Here is a 16,251-nt window from a genome sequence, read left to right on the forward strand (position 1 = left end):
TTGTTGCTTTCAGTGATGTGTTCCTATCTTTTAATAAGAAGTTAGACCACAAAAATAAAATAAAACTATATATAATATATCAGTATAAATGAAATGAAATGATGTTGGGCTTGGGCAGTACAAAAGTAATGATGTTGGGCTTGGGCAGTACAAAAGTAATGAAATTGGGCTTGGGCAGTACAAAAGTTGTTTTTGCCGTGTCCCAGTAAAAATGTAAAGTTTTGGTCAAAAAGCAGTATTTTTGTAAAATTCCCTTTTCTTTTCTCTTTCTTTTTTTTTTTGGCCCAATCTTTCTTTCTTTTGACTTTCAACTAGTGAAATAAAAGCCCAACATCATGGCCCATAACACTTAATATCAATTTTGCATTTAAATTCCTACAACATCACACACAATTGTATTTAATTAATTGGGAGACTAAATAAACAAATAAAAATTAAAAAAATTAATTAAAACTAATTTCAAAATACTAAAATTAATATTTATGCAAAATTAAAGAAAACCAAATAAAAGTCACTAAAATAAACTAAAAATTCTTGAGAACAAAACTAATTTAATGCCCAAAAAGATATAAATAACTCTATTTTCATAGAGTTATCAATTTTCGTATCCACTTTGCTACTTTTTTTTTTTGTTGATTTGAGCGTTTATATATTACAATCATGTTTTACTTGGGACTCGAACCCAGGACCTCCAAGACACACACACCCACCTATGGCCACTTGAGCTAGCCTCAAGTGGTTATCCACTTTGCTACTTTTAAATGTTGCATTTGGTGGAGGTGCCTCATCAACTCTTTCGTTCCTTTTTTTCTTTAGCGTGCCAGGCAGGTTGTGGTCAAAAAAAAGTAATATTAGAATGCGACTTTTGTCTTACCACCACTTATCTAAGGGAAAATAAATCCTTCATAAACTACTTCAAAAACTTCCTTGTGGTAGTATTTAGATAGTAGTTTCACCATTTATTTCCACAAAACCGGATCACACCTAAACATGCCCCCAAGAGATTCCTCAAAGTTGAAATCTCCAACAAAAACATGTGTTGTGGTCTAAACCAAGGGAGGGGTCAATCACAATATGGTTATCAAGTTATCAACAAAAATGGATATTGCCTTACAAGAGCCTGTGGAGTGTGGAGGCCAAAATCAATAGTAAGCTGGAATTTAATAGAGTATTATAGCACATAAACATAAAGCATCTCTATTCAAAGAAATATCTACCAATTGAAAAGACCAACTTTCAAAAATGGAAGGCACAAAAGGAAAAGACAACAGCATTGCACAAGGCTATAGTATAAAATATTTCATTATCGAATATGGTATACATCAGAATTCATAGGGTTCTAGAGTTGAGACTTGAGATTACAGAGCATATCCAAAACCCATTTCAATCCACAGCATAAGAAAAAGGAGCGTGGAATGAAAACCAGTAAACTTTTTGGTTTGCAATTATTATACAAGTCCTTGTTTGTCTATCCAAACAAGGCTTATACTCCTAAATGTATAGGTTTTGTTATATGTTCTCAGTGCATAAGAGCAACAGCAGCTTCTTGCACCAAAGGCTCAGTAACATGTACAAAATGCTCTGCTTCCCGTTCCAATTGCTCCCAACACTTATTGGAACCTTTTCCTTCTTTCATCTTCTTCACGAATGACACAAAACTTCTCCAGTTATCGGCCTGAAACAGTTGAGGATTCATCCTCAAGTAAGTGAATGCACACATCTCTCCTTCTCCGTTGCTACCTTCAAAGTTAAACGACGCTGCCTGTAAGATCTGCTCGTGAGCATAATCATCGTAACGGGGCAGTGCGTTTTCGCCAGCAAGAGGAACCTGTGCCTTCTGTGTGGCCAGGGCAACTTGCTTCACAAGCTTCTCTGGTGCGCAAAGGGCGTCCTGAGGCTGCTCGTGATCCCGCATCTCAATGCAAGTGAAGTTGAATATGGCACCGTGTCGAGCTAACATCTGGGCAATGGGGAGGTAACCATCTCTGAAACGGGTGTTGTAGTAACCTGCTGTGAGCTCAGGGGCATGGGATCTGGTGCCATAGTGCCAGTGAATTCCAGCAATCTTCACTGAGATCTTCGCACCAGTGTCCTCAAAAATAGACTTGGCTGCGGAGACAATTCTCTCCCCATGGTCGATCAGCAACTGGGAATACCAAGTGAGGAAGAATTCACCATAAGTAGCGTTCCAACCTCCACCTTCCTTTTTAAAAAAGGGGGCATCTTCAGGCCAGTTATTGTAGTGACCAGCATCAGTGGGACCTGTGCTACCCCATTCCGGCTTACCATTTGCTTCCGCTGCTGCTTTCAAACTGCTGATCATGTACTGCATTCATTCAATAATCAAGATTCAAGTCAATTCATTGGCTCATAAAAAAATACTTATGACTGATTTCTTTACAAAACATGTGACCATAACTCTACTCTGTACAAAATGCTTCAATCACACATTTTTTCTACAGTTCTTCTGCATATGCGTTTATGTACATTCAGCTAAATGGATATTCGCAATTATATAGCTAATTTATTTTATTGTTTTAAAAATACCAAAATATGTGAACTACTCCTAATACAAACTCTATAAATGAATTTCCGAACGGTAAAAACAGTACCTTGTCAAAGCACTGGAAAGCTCCAATTCCAGGAAAACGCCAAGTTCCATTCTCTTCTGGATATGAAGGGTAACGAAGCTCACCAGCTGGACCCATTCCCACTTGAATTTCCTGATCAAAACCAAACATGCAAAACTTTTTTTTAGCCAAATTGACTAAAAAATAATAGGAAGAAGAACAAGAGCATCAACTACATTACTTACCACAATGGTGTCACCAAGAAGGTGTTTGAAGTTGTCCCTAAATGAACGCATGAAATCAGCGTAACATTGAACAGGAGTGCGACCCTTAAGAACTGGGATGGTATCACATCCAAGTGAAACGTACTCGTAGTTCCTCTTTCCCCATTGATCAGTATAAGCAAGGTCCTGGTCCTTGTCAATCTCCTCCACCACCCACTTGGGTAAAGGAATGCTGTATTAAATTCAAAATCAAAATCATCAGTAATCGAATTTCGAACTGGATTTAAACAAACAATAATAAAAAAAATGTAAAAAAAAAAAATAATAATAACAAAACGTACTTGCAAGAGTCGCCTACGTTACCACCACACTGATGGAAAGACATAACAGCTTGAACCTTAAGCCCATGCTTCTTGGCCATCTCGATTAGCTCGTTGTAACCGCCCCAGTTGTACGAGCCCGGTGAGTCTCCCTCGACCAGGCCCCACCACACATCCATCATGATTCCCTCAACACCTGCACTCTTCAACGCTTGAAGACTCGCATTAATCGCCTTCTTTCGATTCACTGTGTGATTCATCGTGATGCTGTCTAATGGCATCATCACGTAAACCGGCACCCCACTCCCCTTATCATGCGCACCGCGTACTTCTCTGTATTCACTCACAGAAGAGGAAGAATCCCCCTCCACCACAGCCGGCGGAGCCAGCTCTAAATCTGTCGCAAACGCCTGACACGCCACCGACAGATCCCCCCGCATTCCGCCATATACCGGCGACCTGTGTGGACTCCGCGGTGGAGATCGGCAAGGACTCAATTGCCTAGACCTACACGGACTCCGCGGCGGCGATACTCCGCTCTCAACGGACTCTGGCCTCGGAATCCGGCATCTTGGAGATTTCCACATTGCCGACGACGAACCTGATCCAGACTCTCCTGAAACCGTTGATCCAGCCATCGTCGCGATCTGGCTAGTGATATTCAACGCCATCTTTTTCCGATCTTCGATCGCTAGTGGCACAGATGCAGATACTTTTTCTGATTAATATTTTTTTTCCTTCAGGCTAGCCAAATTATATAATAATAAAAAAAAAATTAGGAATCTCCATTACAGATTTTGTTTTCCATATATACAGATTTTGTTTTCTATACATAATAATCCTCCATATAATTCACTTAAATCAATCAATTAAAGCAACAAACAACGAAAAAGAAAAACAGTTTAAATTCATTTCAAAATACTTCATAGGAGTAAGAAATTGAGCCGATCAATATCACTTTCGATAACGAATAATCGTTCAAAAACGCGTAAACATGAAGAAATAAATGGAAGAAAATTCTTGATAGTAAAATTCTTACCGATTGAGACGAATTCGAGCTGCTGTTGGTGATTCCTTGCTTTATTTTCCTTTTTTCGAAATCGAGATTTCTTCGCTTTAATTTTTTGAATTCGTGATTATGAAAATACGTTTGCGGATAATGTGTTAAAGAACTTAGAAATGAGAAGAAGGGGTATATATAGTGATAAAAATTAGAGATGCTTAGTCACGCGTGAAACAATAGAGCAATGTGGACACGTGGCAGCTAATTACTAGATGAACAGTAGAAAAGGACAGAGACTATAATTACTTTTAGCATTTCTCTTTTATTAATCCATTCCCAAGTTTCTGGCCATGTGCGTTCCACGTGTCAAAATCTGAGGCAGTTCAGTAGGCGATGGCTACGATTTCTCGGGGCATGTGGGATGGACGGTGCGATGTCGTTGCACTCGAAGGTTCTAACCTAAGGTAGACACGTGTGGATCTTGCCAAATTCCCAAGGTTTCAATAATTTAGTGATTTTTGTGGAATATTCTCTAGTAAGCTCTTTTGAGTCTTTTCTTACTGATAAGATATTTGTGGCCAAAGTATTTACATTCTACTTAAAATTATATAGATTCTTATCGTTAACCTCCTGTTGTAAACTCTTAGTTAACTTTTATATCTGAAAATACATATTAGAATATTTTTTTTAATTTTTTTTATGGGTGTATTCGTTATGCTTGCAACATCATTCTTGTAAATTTTTAAAAAATTTCGAATAGTTTACATTACTGAAAATACGTTTGAAGTTTTTTGAACGCGCGTTGTAAACTGGAATATCAGGAACTTTGTTTTCGGTACTGTAAACTATTCGGAATTTTTCAAAAATTTATAAAAATGATACTGTAACTATAACGAATACCGTTATGAAAAAGAACTAAAAATAGTATTTCGACATGTAATTTCGAACATGGAGGTTGACTAAGAGATTGAAATAGGAGATTGTAATTAACACTCCTCAAATTATATTTAAGGGATTATTGTTAATAACAAGGCCGAGGCGAGCAATGTGTGCGTTTCGGACTCCCGCACACTCGCACTTTGACATTATGAAAAAATTATCAGAATATAAATAAAATATTAAATAGTAAAAGAATATAATAAAATAATGTTTAATGTAGTAGTAGAAAGTGTACTTTTAAGAAAAAAATTGAGAGATTAATCCTCAATCTCTACTTTTCTATTCTTTTTAAAGATATTTAATATATAACTACGATGGATTAAATCTTAAAGCTATTAAGAGTTTAAAAATTTTTATTACTACACCAAAATAATAGAATCATTATTTTCATAATAATTAAAAATTTATTTAAATTTTATTTTATTTTAGGTCACAAAAATTTAATTTTATCTTAAGTCTCATATACTTTAGAATCGATATTATGTTGTATAGTAACTTATTGAATTGTATTATATTATTATAATTTATAATGTACAATATCATTTATTATTATGATGATATTGTATTATACTGTAGTATTTTTTCAAATAAATAAAATATATATTTTTAATTATATCATATATGATACTATTACTAACCGTGATCTTGATCCCAAATCATAATTCTTACCTTAAATTCAAATTAAGGACTTGACCTAGAATTGAATCCCAACTCCAACCTTAGACCTGGATCCCGACCATGAGCTTGACACCGCTCTAACCTTGGGACTTGACCCCAAACTTGGACCCAAACGTCAAATCACAACCTTAAACACTAATCAGGACCCAACACCGAACCACGACCTTGGACCTTGATCTTTAGCTTAGCTTAAACCCTTGGTCCAAACCCTGACCCTGACTTTGACCCGAAATCTAGACCCTCGCCTTGGTCGAGATTTGGAGCCTAGACTTGGACTCAAACATGTGACGACGACCTGGACCGTAAACCTAAAACAGATTCCTAACGTTGGACTTAGACTAAAACTTATAACTCAACCCTAACTCGGGATCTAAGACGCAGATCATCAGTTGGAGCATTTTGTATAAAAAATCACATTATATATAGGATTTTGCCGCTAGTTAGAGATGGCCTCAAAATCTGCAAAACTATAAATATTTAAGTGAAATTTTTAGCGCAACTTAAATTATTTTACCTCAAATAATATTTTAAATTAATTACACTAATATGACAATAATTAACAGCAAATATTTACCGTATAACTAAAATTGATATTATAAGTAGTTTTGTTGTAAGTAAAATAAATTTAAATACTTAATGTTGGAGAATGAGTGTAAGAAAGATGTTACTTCATAAAGAAGTGGTATCGTTAATCTCAAGACCGATCTTGAAATTTAGTGGGTCATAGAAAAAAATAATTTTAGGCATATATTTAAAAAAAAATATATATAATATTTTTCAAAATTAATAAAAAAATGTATAATTTTAAACGAAAAAAAATACTTTTTGGGTCTTTAGACACATGCCTAACTTGTCTATACTAGGATCGGGCCTAATTAACCTCCTATTACAATCTCTTAATCAACCTCTCTACTTAATAATACATTTGAGAATTTTTATTTTTTTTTTAATAAGATTGTTCATTATGGTTACAATTCCTTTTCGGTTTTATATGACTTTGCCAAAATCATTTAGTTAAGACAAGTCTCTTTACACGTTGTTTCATTGTTTAAGAAACATATCACTTTGATTGATATGATTAACATTAAAATTAGCTAATAATTAAGGCTCTTCCAAAAATATAATATTTATTTGATTCCTTTGTCCCACCAAATATCCATTCATTTCATTATACCCTTTATAGACAACACGGATGAATTTGTAGTCTAACACATGGCCTTTTTCAATTTCACAAATACAAAATATAGATTAATTCATGATATTTCAATTGAAACCAAGCAAGAAAACAATTAAGGATAATTTATAAAAACAATTCATATAGAATACATTACATGACAGCTTAAATCCAATAATATAAATTAATATACAAAAAAAATTGTGTCCATGGAACGAAAGAAAAATAAAATAAAATCATATTTTACTCAAATTACAATATTTTTACACAAAAATAATAGAAAAAGTAATAATATTAATATTCTTTTTTTTATTGAAATAAATTATTATTGTTAATATTTTGTGTTAATCATTACTCTAAATATTTTTTAAATTTAATTATTTGATTGTTACACACTATAAAATATACTATTATAGAATATAGAATGAAAAAATAAAATTTTAATTTAATTAAAAATTTATATGAAAATTGCAATTAGAGTTTAATACTAACTCGATGAGTATATCCCGATACAATTGATATTGTGTCATTGATCCACTTCATAGTTGAATTTTGTTGCACGAATCTTTGGATAATTCCTTTTCTTTTTTGTAAATTAATTCATTTGCGTGTTCCAAATTGTTGAATAATTTTATACTCTTTTACAATAGAAAATAATAATGAGAATGTGAATTATTGTAATTATTGAATGCTCAAAACATAATTAAACCTAATCAAGTGTTCTTTTGATTGAGCCAAAATGACAACAAACTAGAAAATAATTTGTAGAAGATTGTTCAAGAAACAAAAACCACTTTTTTGAATTACTTGCTGGAAATTTTATTATACAATTTCTCAAAGGAGTAACTCATCATGACATTTATTACAAATATAAAAGAAAAATTAAAAGGGAAAAAGATTAACCAATTAATAATATAATATTAATAATATTATTGAGTAATAATCCAATGAATATTAAAGGCTTTGGGTATTATTTTTCACTTCTTGTCACTCACTCCAAGTGTGCTCTTCACAGTTTCCATAGCACCTTGAGTCATGCTCTTCATTTGCTCCCCAGTCTATGAAAATTCATCATACAACACACAAATATTAAAAATTTCACAAAATTTAATTCAATAATTATTAATTATTAATTATTCGATCAATTAAGACACTAATTGAATAATTGTGAAGCCAAAATATTATTAGTACCTGCTGGAGGAATCCAGCACTTTGATCCTTTCCATGTTGGATAGAATCGGTTGCTGAATCAGTTGCTGAATGAGCAGCATCAACGGTCTTATCTTTGGTTTCGATTGCTGAGTCAGTTGCTGAATGAGCAGCATCAACAGTCCTATCCTTGGCTTCAGTAGCTGTGTCCTTAGCACATTGTGACATCTCTTCGGCTTTAGCCTAAAACACATTATAAAACAAAATTTACATAAAAATATAGAAATATTTGATCACATATTGAAAGCTTTCTTCTTTTTTTTTTTTGGTACCTCAGCCTTGGCCTTGGTTTCCTGCATGTTCGACATAATGATTTTATGGGAAAAATTGAAAAAAAAAAATTGGATGTGTTTGGTTGATTTCTTTTGTAGTGCTTTGTTTTTCACTTAATTTGTTGGTGAGAATAAAGCATTTGAAGTTACATATAAATACTAGTTATGGCAACACAAGTTAGTGACACGTGGAAATAGGATTGGTGGATGTTGTGACACGTGGCAGTGGAATAGGTTTGTAGATCCGGTTGTTTATGGCCATGGATATATATTAGCTTAATGGAGTTATTGGTCTTCCATGAAGAGAGCACTTGAAATGAGATGAAGCACCAATATAGGAAGGATTGAATTGAATTAGTCTTTGGATTTTTTTTAAATTAGAAAAAAATAAATAAAGTTAAACAATTTATTTTTTCATTTATTTATGTCTAGAATAGAACCAAGATAAGCCAATTTACAAAGAGATCCTAATGTTTAAACTAATTAAGACATATAATAATAATAATAATAATAAAAATAATAATAATAATGCATGGTAAGCCAAGCACTCATATTAGTTCCTTCAAAATAAACTTTCCTTTAAAGTAGAGAAGATATTGGTTAAAAATAACATACATCAAGTAAATTACATATTTTTTTAAAGCAATGAATAATACTTCTCCACGTATAGAGAAACACTGTTTATTATTTTATATATTTTAATGATGTAAAAAAAATAGAAAAATTGACGTATGATATAATGTAAAAATTTAAGGTAAAATAAAAAAAAATATTAATATATTTTAAAAAATAAAATAAAGAAGCTAATGTGAGCGCTACTAACTTTTATAATCTTTCAATCTTTTTTTAGTTTGCCCACTACTAAGAGCTTAAATTCTTTAACCTCCAGTTAAAAAACCATGAACTACTTTAAAAAAATTAAGGTTTCGTTCCTAAATTTAGTTATATGAGGTTGTCTTTTTTCTTCGGTCAGGCTTGCCAACCTTCTATAGACATAGGTGCGGCTTGATCGGGGTTGTGTTTTGGTATTGTAATTCAATTTTTGCTACTACGATTAGTCTTGTCTCTGTGACATAGTTTTGAGATCACCAAATTTTCAAACTTTATTAATTTGGATTTAGAGGACCGCATAACCAATTATTAATTTGGATTTTGAGATCACCAAATTTTCAAACTTTAGTTGGTGGGTTCTTCATGTACAATCTGATTAGCAACATAAAATACAAATGCGATTAAATCAACATGTCCGTACCTATCTGGAGCCTTTACTTCTCTCAGTGTTTTGTCTCTAGCCAATTTATAACTTTTTAGATTATCACTTTCAGAATTATCTTCTGAATCATCACTTCTGTGATCAATGAGAGTTTTAGACTCCACTCTTGTTGGAGGCTCCACCTCAAGCTCAGTTTTCGAAGCTTCGATTTTATTTCGGTTAGTATTGGCTTAACTTCCAGCAGGTTTGTCAATAAATCCCATAATAGATTCATTAAAAGTCACATCCCTACTAATTATATATTTTCTCATTCTAGGCTCCAAACTCCACTATCTATATCCTTTGACTCCTTTCGGATACCCCCAAGAAACTACACTTTATGTTTAAGGCCCTCGCCTCAATTTTGTCTTGCCTAATGTGTGCATAATAGACACATCTGAATACCTTCAAGTGTTCACAACTTGTTGGCTTTCCTGACCACACCTCATCTGACGTCTTGAAATCTAGTTTTGTTGACGGATATATATTTATCAAATAAACTGCACTGGGCACAACTTTTGTCCAAAACACTTTGGACAATTTAGCACTCAATAGGATGCACATGACTCTTTCTAGAATGGTTTTGTTGAACCTCTCCACGAGTCTATTTTGCTAAGGAGTCTTCCTCATGATCTCGTGCCTAGTTATTCATTCTTTATTACAGAGCACATAAAACTCTTCAGAACAATATTCCAGACCATTATTTATTCTAAGTCGTTTCACTTTCCTTTTGGTTTGATTCTCAATCATTATTATCTAGTGCTTAAATCTTTCAAGAACTTCTGTCTTATTCTGAAGAAAATAATTAATAAGAAAAAAAAACGAAAAATGAGATGTTAAAGATGTTTTATAGAAAAAAAAATATGGAACAGAAAAGAAAAGTTTAAAGAAAAATTTTAAATGAGTTTCACAATGTTTTCTAAAACAAATAGGTATTTTATCCTCCCTGTTCACTAATAAAATTAGCGCAAGGACCTCATCAAACCAAGATAGTTACTTGTTTAGTTTAAGACATACTTCGTCAAATCAAGAATCGTAGTAAAATTTAGATAATAAAACTTATACAACAACTAGCGTACCCAACTCATCAACCTACCAAAAAAATCTATAAAATGCCTATAGACAAATAAAATTAAGAGCATTACTATGAGACGCCAAAGTACTTAGTACTTCTATGACATGTATAATATTTATTAAATTAAAATAAATAAAATCTAATATTAAATGACACCAATAGGAATATTGAATTACACCATTTAGCATTTCTCTAAAATTAATGAGTATTCATATTTCTTGCCAATTCTTTCGCAGGGAACGGTTTTTATGTGTTCTGCCAAATACAATTTTTTATTGTCTTTGATTTTAAAGTGCTGAAACTTTGCCCACTAATGATAGTGTCAAGGAGTCTTAAGAGGAATTGCCCTTAGGAAAACTTAATGACCAAAGTTTTCCATATCTTAAAAACACAAATGTTCTTTTTTAAAAATTCAAATTTATGTTCAAAGACAACTTTTTACAATCAAGTAGACAAATTTGTTCTACTATATTTGGAACCATTGAATCAACTATACAATCCTCAAAAAAAAAAAAAAAAAAAAAAAAAAAAACTAGATAATACACACTTTGCAGAAAGAGTGATGATCCAACACTAATGAATGTGCTGGATTGGTTTTATCTCGTTCTGCTGCTCACGAGCAATGGAAGACGAGAGAATTCCAAGATCACGATTTAAGAACGTCAAGGCAGACTCACATTCGGATATTATCCTTGTAACAGATGAGGGCTCACTGGCAATTGTTTCTGATGAACCAACAGCAAGAGCTGCATGCGAGTCCCTCAAATTCCTCAAGTTCCCCAGAAACTGCAAGTATAAACGGCAGATGAAAAGAGCCACTTCGGGACACAAACAGCTTTCAATGGCAACATTACAATTAGACTAACTTCAATGACATAAAATAAAAACTACCTTCAAGAGCATCTTGTATGCCTCCAATAAGCGATTAGCAGCTGGTCCGAATCCATGTAGTTGGGGTACCTCCATCATGTGTGTCCAAGGACGGATTTCCTACAGATACCAGTAGAATTTTAAAATTCTGCAAAACATTATTTGTAAACTGTCTACCTCCCTCTCCTCTCTTTTGCTCCTATACTTCATATGGTGCAATACAAGTAGAAAAGTTTAAAGGTAAATCAAACTAAAAAGTAGATATGTGACATAAAACATCCTAACCTTGGTATAAATTGTATTAAATGCTCTTGCAGTTTCCAGAAAAGATTCCAAATGTGCCCGCAATTGGGATTCGACCTCTGCATACTCTTCATCTGGGTTGTAAGCATGCTAAATACATGTAGCATTAAAAAGAAAAGTAAATCATAACATCATAAAACAGATCAAGTATAAAGTTCACAAATATATAAAGCAACAGTCCATATTCCCTGTAACCATAGTCCAGCAACCATAGTCCACTTCACAAGTGATCATTCTGAGAACATTGTTGTTAAAATTAAAAGCCTAAACATAATAATAACTACACCAACCATTAGTGAATGTTAAGATCAAAGAATAGACTATTAGTGCAGGGAACTATTAAAAAATACTGCTTCAGGGTAAAAACCCCTTCCATATAATAAGAAACTAGATTTGAAAGGTGGAAAATATTAAATTTCAGAAAAGGGAAAATGAACAGTTACAGTTAGCGGGGTTCACTCATTTCCTTCTCGTTCAGTGTATTTGCATAATAGGTTAAAAGTCGATTGGCAGTCATCAAATTTCATAAAGTTGTGCAGTTAAACAATTGGAATAAGGGCGCTGCTTTTCAGTCGGGTAAACAGAAAAGTGATATGAACACATTCAAAGTAACTTAAAATACATGAAATTAATGAAACCATTGAAAAGAGTGAACTCATAATTCTCTCATTTATAGTATTATATGGAAATGAAAGGAAAATGATGAGATAATAGAAAAGACTATTGACAGAGAGTTATGTAATAACAAGACAATGTACACTTGTGTGTGTGTGGCAAACTAAACCCATCAATGGGTAGGAAAGTGCAACTGGAATTCCTTTGTTTTACCTTTAACGTTCCCCCTTAACACTCACGCACAAATTAAATGAAATGAATAGTAAACATTGCGATATCAGACAAGTCTACGATAAAGGAATGAAGAGGAACCTTAGATGCCAAATCATCCACTTTTTGTTGAAGATTTAAGAGTATCTTTGACTGTTCCGAAAGCTTGGTTTCCAGCTCAGATACATCATGCCTGCAATTGCAAACAAACTTTTTTTAAACAGTTGAACACAAGAGGTAAACAACCAGGCTGTGGGCAAATATTGGGGAATCTTAATTGATGTTACCCTGCATAAAGGACTACAAAGGCATACAAGAAAATAACATGAAACACAAGCTCATCCAAAAATTCACACTGGTAAATGGACCACTTCAAGTCTTCAAGGAATGCACAGAGCATATCCACCTCATTCTCTCTAAGAAGCCTTAACATGTTTGAATCTCTAATGTTACATGTTATGACCGAAACTAATTTGGTAAGTCACTCCTGCTTAAGCCTCTCTTAAATTAAATTTACCAATTAGCTAAGTGTGAAGTAATCAAAAGGGAAGTTATTCCAATTAAAAAAGGTAACTCTTACAGTGGATATATAGATTGAATCTGAACATCAGCAGGGAATAATTTGCACTCTTCTGAGAATATCTGAGCTTGTTTTTCAGCAATTGAATCAATCAGCTGTATATCCTTTGCTACCTGATCATCAACACTGTAGAAGTCCCATGCAAATTAGATGTTCGGCAAACACAATTATCAGCACCTAAATGCAAAATACAAAGGCACATTTTTATATAAGAGTAGACTTTACAAACTTAAACGCAGTAAAAGTTTCTTCAACAAAAAGAAACTACACTAGGCAAACAAATTTTAAGAATTAAAATAATCACAACCTCCATTCCGGGTTATCAGCATAAATGCTTGCCTCAACAAGATCAACAAGAAGACGAAGCATTTCAGTGCGATCTTCATAGCTTCCCCGTCCCTGTGAGTTCAGCCACACCAAGCATTAGTTACTAAATGATTCAACCACTTTTGAAATAACAAAAGTCATGATGTAGTTTAAGACCAATGTCTTGAATAGCATACCATAACTGACCTGAATGGCTTCTGTATCTATAGTTGTTGTAATACCAAGAAACTTGGCAATCTCAGCCAAATCTGCAAAATGATTAAAATATAGGGTCTGCTAGAATAAAAATTAATGACATTAGAATGATAAAGTTGGTGAATGAGTGACCTACATTGAATGTGAGCTGTCTCTTCATCACGATCCATAGTATCTCCAATGTGAGTTTGTTGGGAGAAGGGGGATTTGTCTCCCAATAAGCTGAAGAATACAAAGCTAAATCAAACATGGAGTAGGGGATGTGAAAACAGTGGCAGTGGTAATGGCAACAGCTGTAATTACCGAAAGAAAAGCCATTCCAAGAGAGCATAGCGCTCCATGCCAGCAAAAAGAAGGGACTGAGCAGGAGCATTGGCTCTAGGATAGTTTAACAACCCTAGCTTTCTTTGTATCTCTTCCATTTGCTTTGCTGCCATCTTCTTCTGCTTCAAACAATATACAAAAATTAGAAAATAAACAACCCTCTCAGAGCATATATTCAAACTTCAAACTCGATAAGCTAGTACTTGTTTACTACTGCAGGAAATCCCTTCTTATGGAAACAAAAAAAAAACAGAAAATCATGCAAATTATATCAATATAGTGCAACATAGGGATTAATTACTGTTAGAACATATTAGCTATATTAATTGTATTTAGTTAGTTTCCTATTTACTGTCTCTAATTTTGTATATGAATCTATTCTATTGAATAAAATACAGAATTCATTCATTCACAATTATGATTGACCATCACTCTTTAGTAACCCCAAGACACAATAAAACACTTTCCATGCCATGATTCTTGAACCCCATTACTAGTCACCTAATGTCAAATTTCCCAAACTGATTATACAATCAACTCTTTTGATGCAAATCAAGTTCTGGGTTTTTCAATTGGCACAAAGTAAGGGATAACAGTGACTCTTCTACTTCAAGAAGTGGATAGGTTAAATTAGTAGAACGAATCAATGGCTTAATACATAACACATTTAAACATGTGCACCGTCGAGGAAACCTGCGAAAAAAAGAGAGATCTAAACATAGAATGAGATGGACAGAGAAAGAGGGTGTGAGATCGGAAGAGACAGCGTAAGAGAGAGGGGAGTACCTGGGGGTTGCGTCGTCGGAGCTGCGGTAGGCTAGGGCTGGGATCGTTGGGCAGTTGGGGCTAGGACGAAAGAGAGGGGCGCTGGGTCGTTGGTTCAGAGACTCTATCGGGACGATTGCGAGAATATTTTGAGGGGCGCTGCTTCGAATCAGGTTTCACCGTCGCCGGAGATGGCACCTGGTTTGGCAGAGAGAGAGATGGGAGACGAACCTGGTTTGGCCGGAGATGGTATTTGAATTATCTTTTTATTATTTTAAATTGGATTATAAATTTTAGCATAAATACTATTTTGCACCCTATTTTTGTAAAAGTTATTTATTGGATCTTTTGTTTTGTTAAATGATAAAATAGATCGTGTATTTTTTAATATTGTACAAATAAGACCCTAAATTAATTTTTTATCAAAATAAAACTTAATAATAATATGATCTAGAGATGTTATAACAAAATTGGTTATATTTTCTGTATCTCTGTTAGAAATTATAAGTTGGTTATATTAAAAAATATTTTTTTTTGAAAATTAAGTTCATGGTCTTATTTTTACTATTTTGGAAAATATAGGATCCATTTTGTTATTTGACAAAACAGAGGGTCCAAGTAGTAACTTTTACAAAATACCAGGTCTAAAATGGTATTTACCTTAAACTTTAATTAAAAATAAATGTCGACTAATTATATATGAGTAATTTGCCGCATAAATACAATTGATTAACTCATATTGTTCAATGAGTTAACTTTTATAAAAATATTATGAAACGATTTTTTTTTAAAAAAAAATACTGTATTTTTATAAAACAAGGAACACAAAATATAACAACTAAAAACAACAGTAGAATTAAAAAATAACAGTAAAAATTTAACACAGTATACAACATAAAATTTACACAGTATTTTTAAAAAAACTTCCGTTCTGCCATAAAAAAGTAAAAAAATTAAAAATGATAAAAGTACCAATAGTATAGTTTTAGTATTATTTAGAGGTATCATTATTATTATTTATTATTATTATTATTTATGTAATTAAATATATTATAGAATATATGATTAACTATTTATAAGGTGTTACTATAAATAGTGATGAACACCACCACTTGTTATCAATTTCTCACATAAATTCACTAGTTTATCTATTTTATTTTTTATAAAAATATTTTGTTATTTTCAAAACAACTTTTTTTCACATTGCTACTATACTTAAATAATGTAAAAATGATGCTATTTTCTGAAAAAAAAAAGTTACAAATCAAAAACTTTGTAAAAAAACGGAGGAGAAGGAAAAAAATAGTAAGAGAATCGCAAGAGGAGTCGATATAGGAATTGTTGAA

General features: G+C 33.0%; 3 protein-coding genes across 5 annotated transcripts; all 3 read right to left on the reverse strand.

The window, feature by feature from the left end:
• Positions 1–1,273: 1,273 nt before the first annotated feature.
• On the reverse strand, positions 1,274–4,329 carry LOC115723011 (beta-amylase 1, chloroplastic). 2 transcript variants are annotated; one of them, XM_030652408.2, is made up of 5 exons: positions 4,154–4,329; positions 3,136–3,805; positions 2,816–3,026; positions 2,613–2,723; positions 1,274–2,326 (listed from the first exon to the last, which is right to left on the reverse strand). In XM_030652408.2, the coding sequence occupies exons 2-5, from the start codon at positions 3,783–3,785 to the stop codon at positions 1,520–1,522; spliced, it is 1,779 nt and encodes a 592-aa protein (XP_030508268.1). In that variant the 5' UTR covers positions 3,786–3,805; positions 4,154–4,329; the 3' UTR covers positions 1,274–1,519. The 2 variants fall into 2 exon arrangements, with proteins under 2 accessions (XP_030508268.1, XP_030508267.1); XM_030652407.2 differs by having other exon boundaries at positions 3,136–3,858; positions 4,154–4,303.
• A 3,373-nt stretch (positions 4,330–7,702) lies between these two features.
• Positions 7,703–8,526, reverse strand: LOC115723474 (late embryogenesis abundant protein 2-like). Its single transcript, XM_030652965.2, has 3 exons — positions 8,390–8,526; positions 8,100–8,300; positions 7,703–7,966 (listed from the first exon to the last, which is right to left on the reverse strand). Exons 1-3 carry the CDS (start codon positions 8,423–8,425, stop codon positions 7,886–7,888), a joined length of 318 nt encoding a protein of 105 aa, XP_030508825.2. The 5' UTR covers positions 8,426–8,526; the 3' UTR covers positions 7,703–7,885.
• A 2,377-nt stretch (positions 8,527–10,903) lies between these two features.
• Positions 10,904–15,180, reverse strand: LOC115723154 (AUGMIN subunit 7). 2 transcript variants are annotated; one of them, XM_061104108.1, is made up of 10 exons: positions 14,927–15,180; positions 14,120–14,833; positions 13,953–14,038; positions 13,808–13,869; positions 13,602–13,693; positions 13,295–13,420; positions 12,817–12,907; positions 11,872–11,979; positions 11,608–11,706; positions 10,904–11,502 (listed from the first exon to the last, which is right to left on the reverse strand). In XM_061104108.1, exons 2-10 carry the CDS (start codon positions 14,251–14,253, stop codon positions 11,290–11,292), a joined length of 1,011 nt encoding a protein of 336 aa, XP_060960091.1. In that variant the 5' UTR covers positions 14,254–14,833; positions 14,927–15,180; the 3' UTR covers positions 10,904–11,289. The 2 variants fall into 2 exon arrangements, with proteins under 2 accessions (XP_060960091.1, XP_030508447.2); XM_030652587.2 differs by having other exon boundaries at positions 14,120–14,259; positions 14,927–15,179.
• Between the last annotated feature and the right edge of the window lie 1,071 nt (positions 15,181–16,251).

Source organism: Cannabis sativa, chromosome 9 (genome assembly GCF_029168945.1).
Source record: "Cannabis sativa cultivar Pink pepper isolate KNU-18-1 chromosome 9, ASM2916894v1, whole genome shotgun sequence".
Taxonomy (NCBI): Eukaryota; Viridiplantae; Streptophyta; class Magnoliopsida; order Rosales; family Cannabaceae; genus Cannabis; species Cannabis sativa.

What these genes read in the sequence shown, in the direction of transcription:
- LOC115723474 (XM_030652965.2), bottom strand. Translation starts at nt 8,425, where the DNA reads ATGTCGAACATGCAGGAAACCAAGGCCAAGGCTGAG. An exon ending in AAACCAAGGCCAAGGCTGAG is followed by an intron (nt 8,301 to 8,389) that starts GTACCAAAAAAA and finishes AATGTGTTTTAG; the next exon opens with GCTAAAGCCGAAGAGATGTC. An exon ending in GTGCTGGATTCCTCCAGCAG is followed by an intron (nt 7,967 to 8,099) that starts GTACTAATAATA and finishes GAATTTTCATAG; the next exon opens with ACTGGGGAGCAAATGAAGAG.
- LOC115723154 (XM_061104108.1), bottom strand. Translation starts at nt 14,253, where the DNA reads ATGGCAGCAAAGCAAATGGAAGAGATACAAAGAAAGCTAGGGTTGTTA. An exon ending in AGAGACAGCTCACATTCAAT is followed by an intron (nt 13,870 to 13,952) that starts GTAGGTCACTCA and finishes ATCATTTTGCAG; the next exon opens with ATTTGGCTGAGATTGCCAAG. An exon ending in TAGATACAGAAGCCATTCAG is followed by an intron (nt 13,694 to 13,807) that starts GTCAGTTATGGT and finishes CTGAACTCACAG; the next exon opens with GGACGGGGAAGCTATGAAGA.
- LOC115723011 (XM_030652408.2), bottom strand. Translation starts at nt 3,785, where the DNA reads ATGGCGTTGAATATCACTAGCCAGATCGCGACGATGGCTGGATCAACG. An exon ending in TTCTTGGTGACACCATTGTG is followed by an intron (nt 2,724 to 2,815) that starts GTAAGTAATGTA and finishes GGTTTTGATCAG; the next exon opens with GAAATTCAAGTGGGAATGGG. An exon ending in CTTTCCAGTGCTTTGACAAG is followed by an intron (nt 2,327 to 2,612) that starts GTACTGTTTTTA and finishes GAATGAATGCAG; the next exon opens with TACATGATCAGCAGTTTGAA.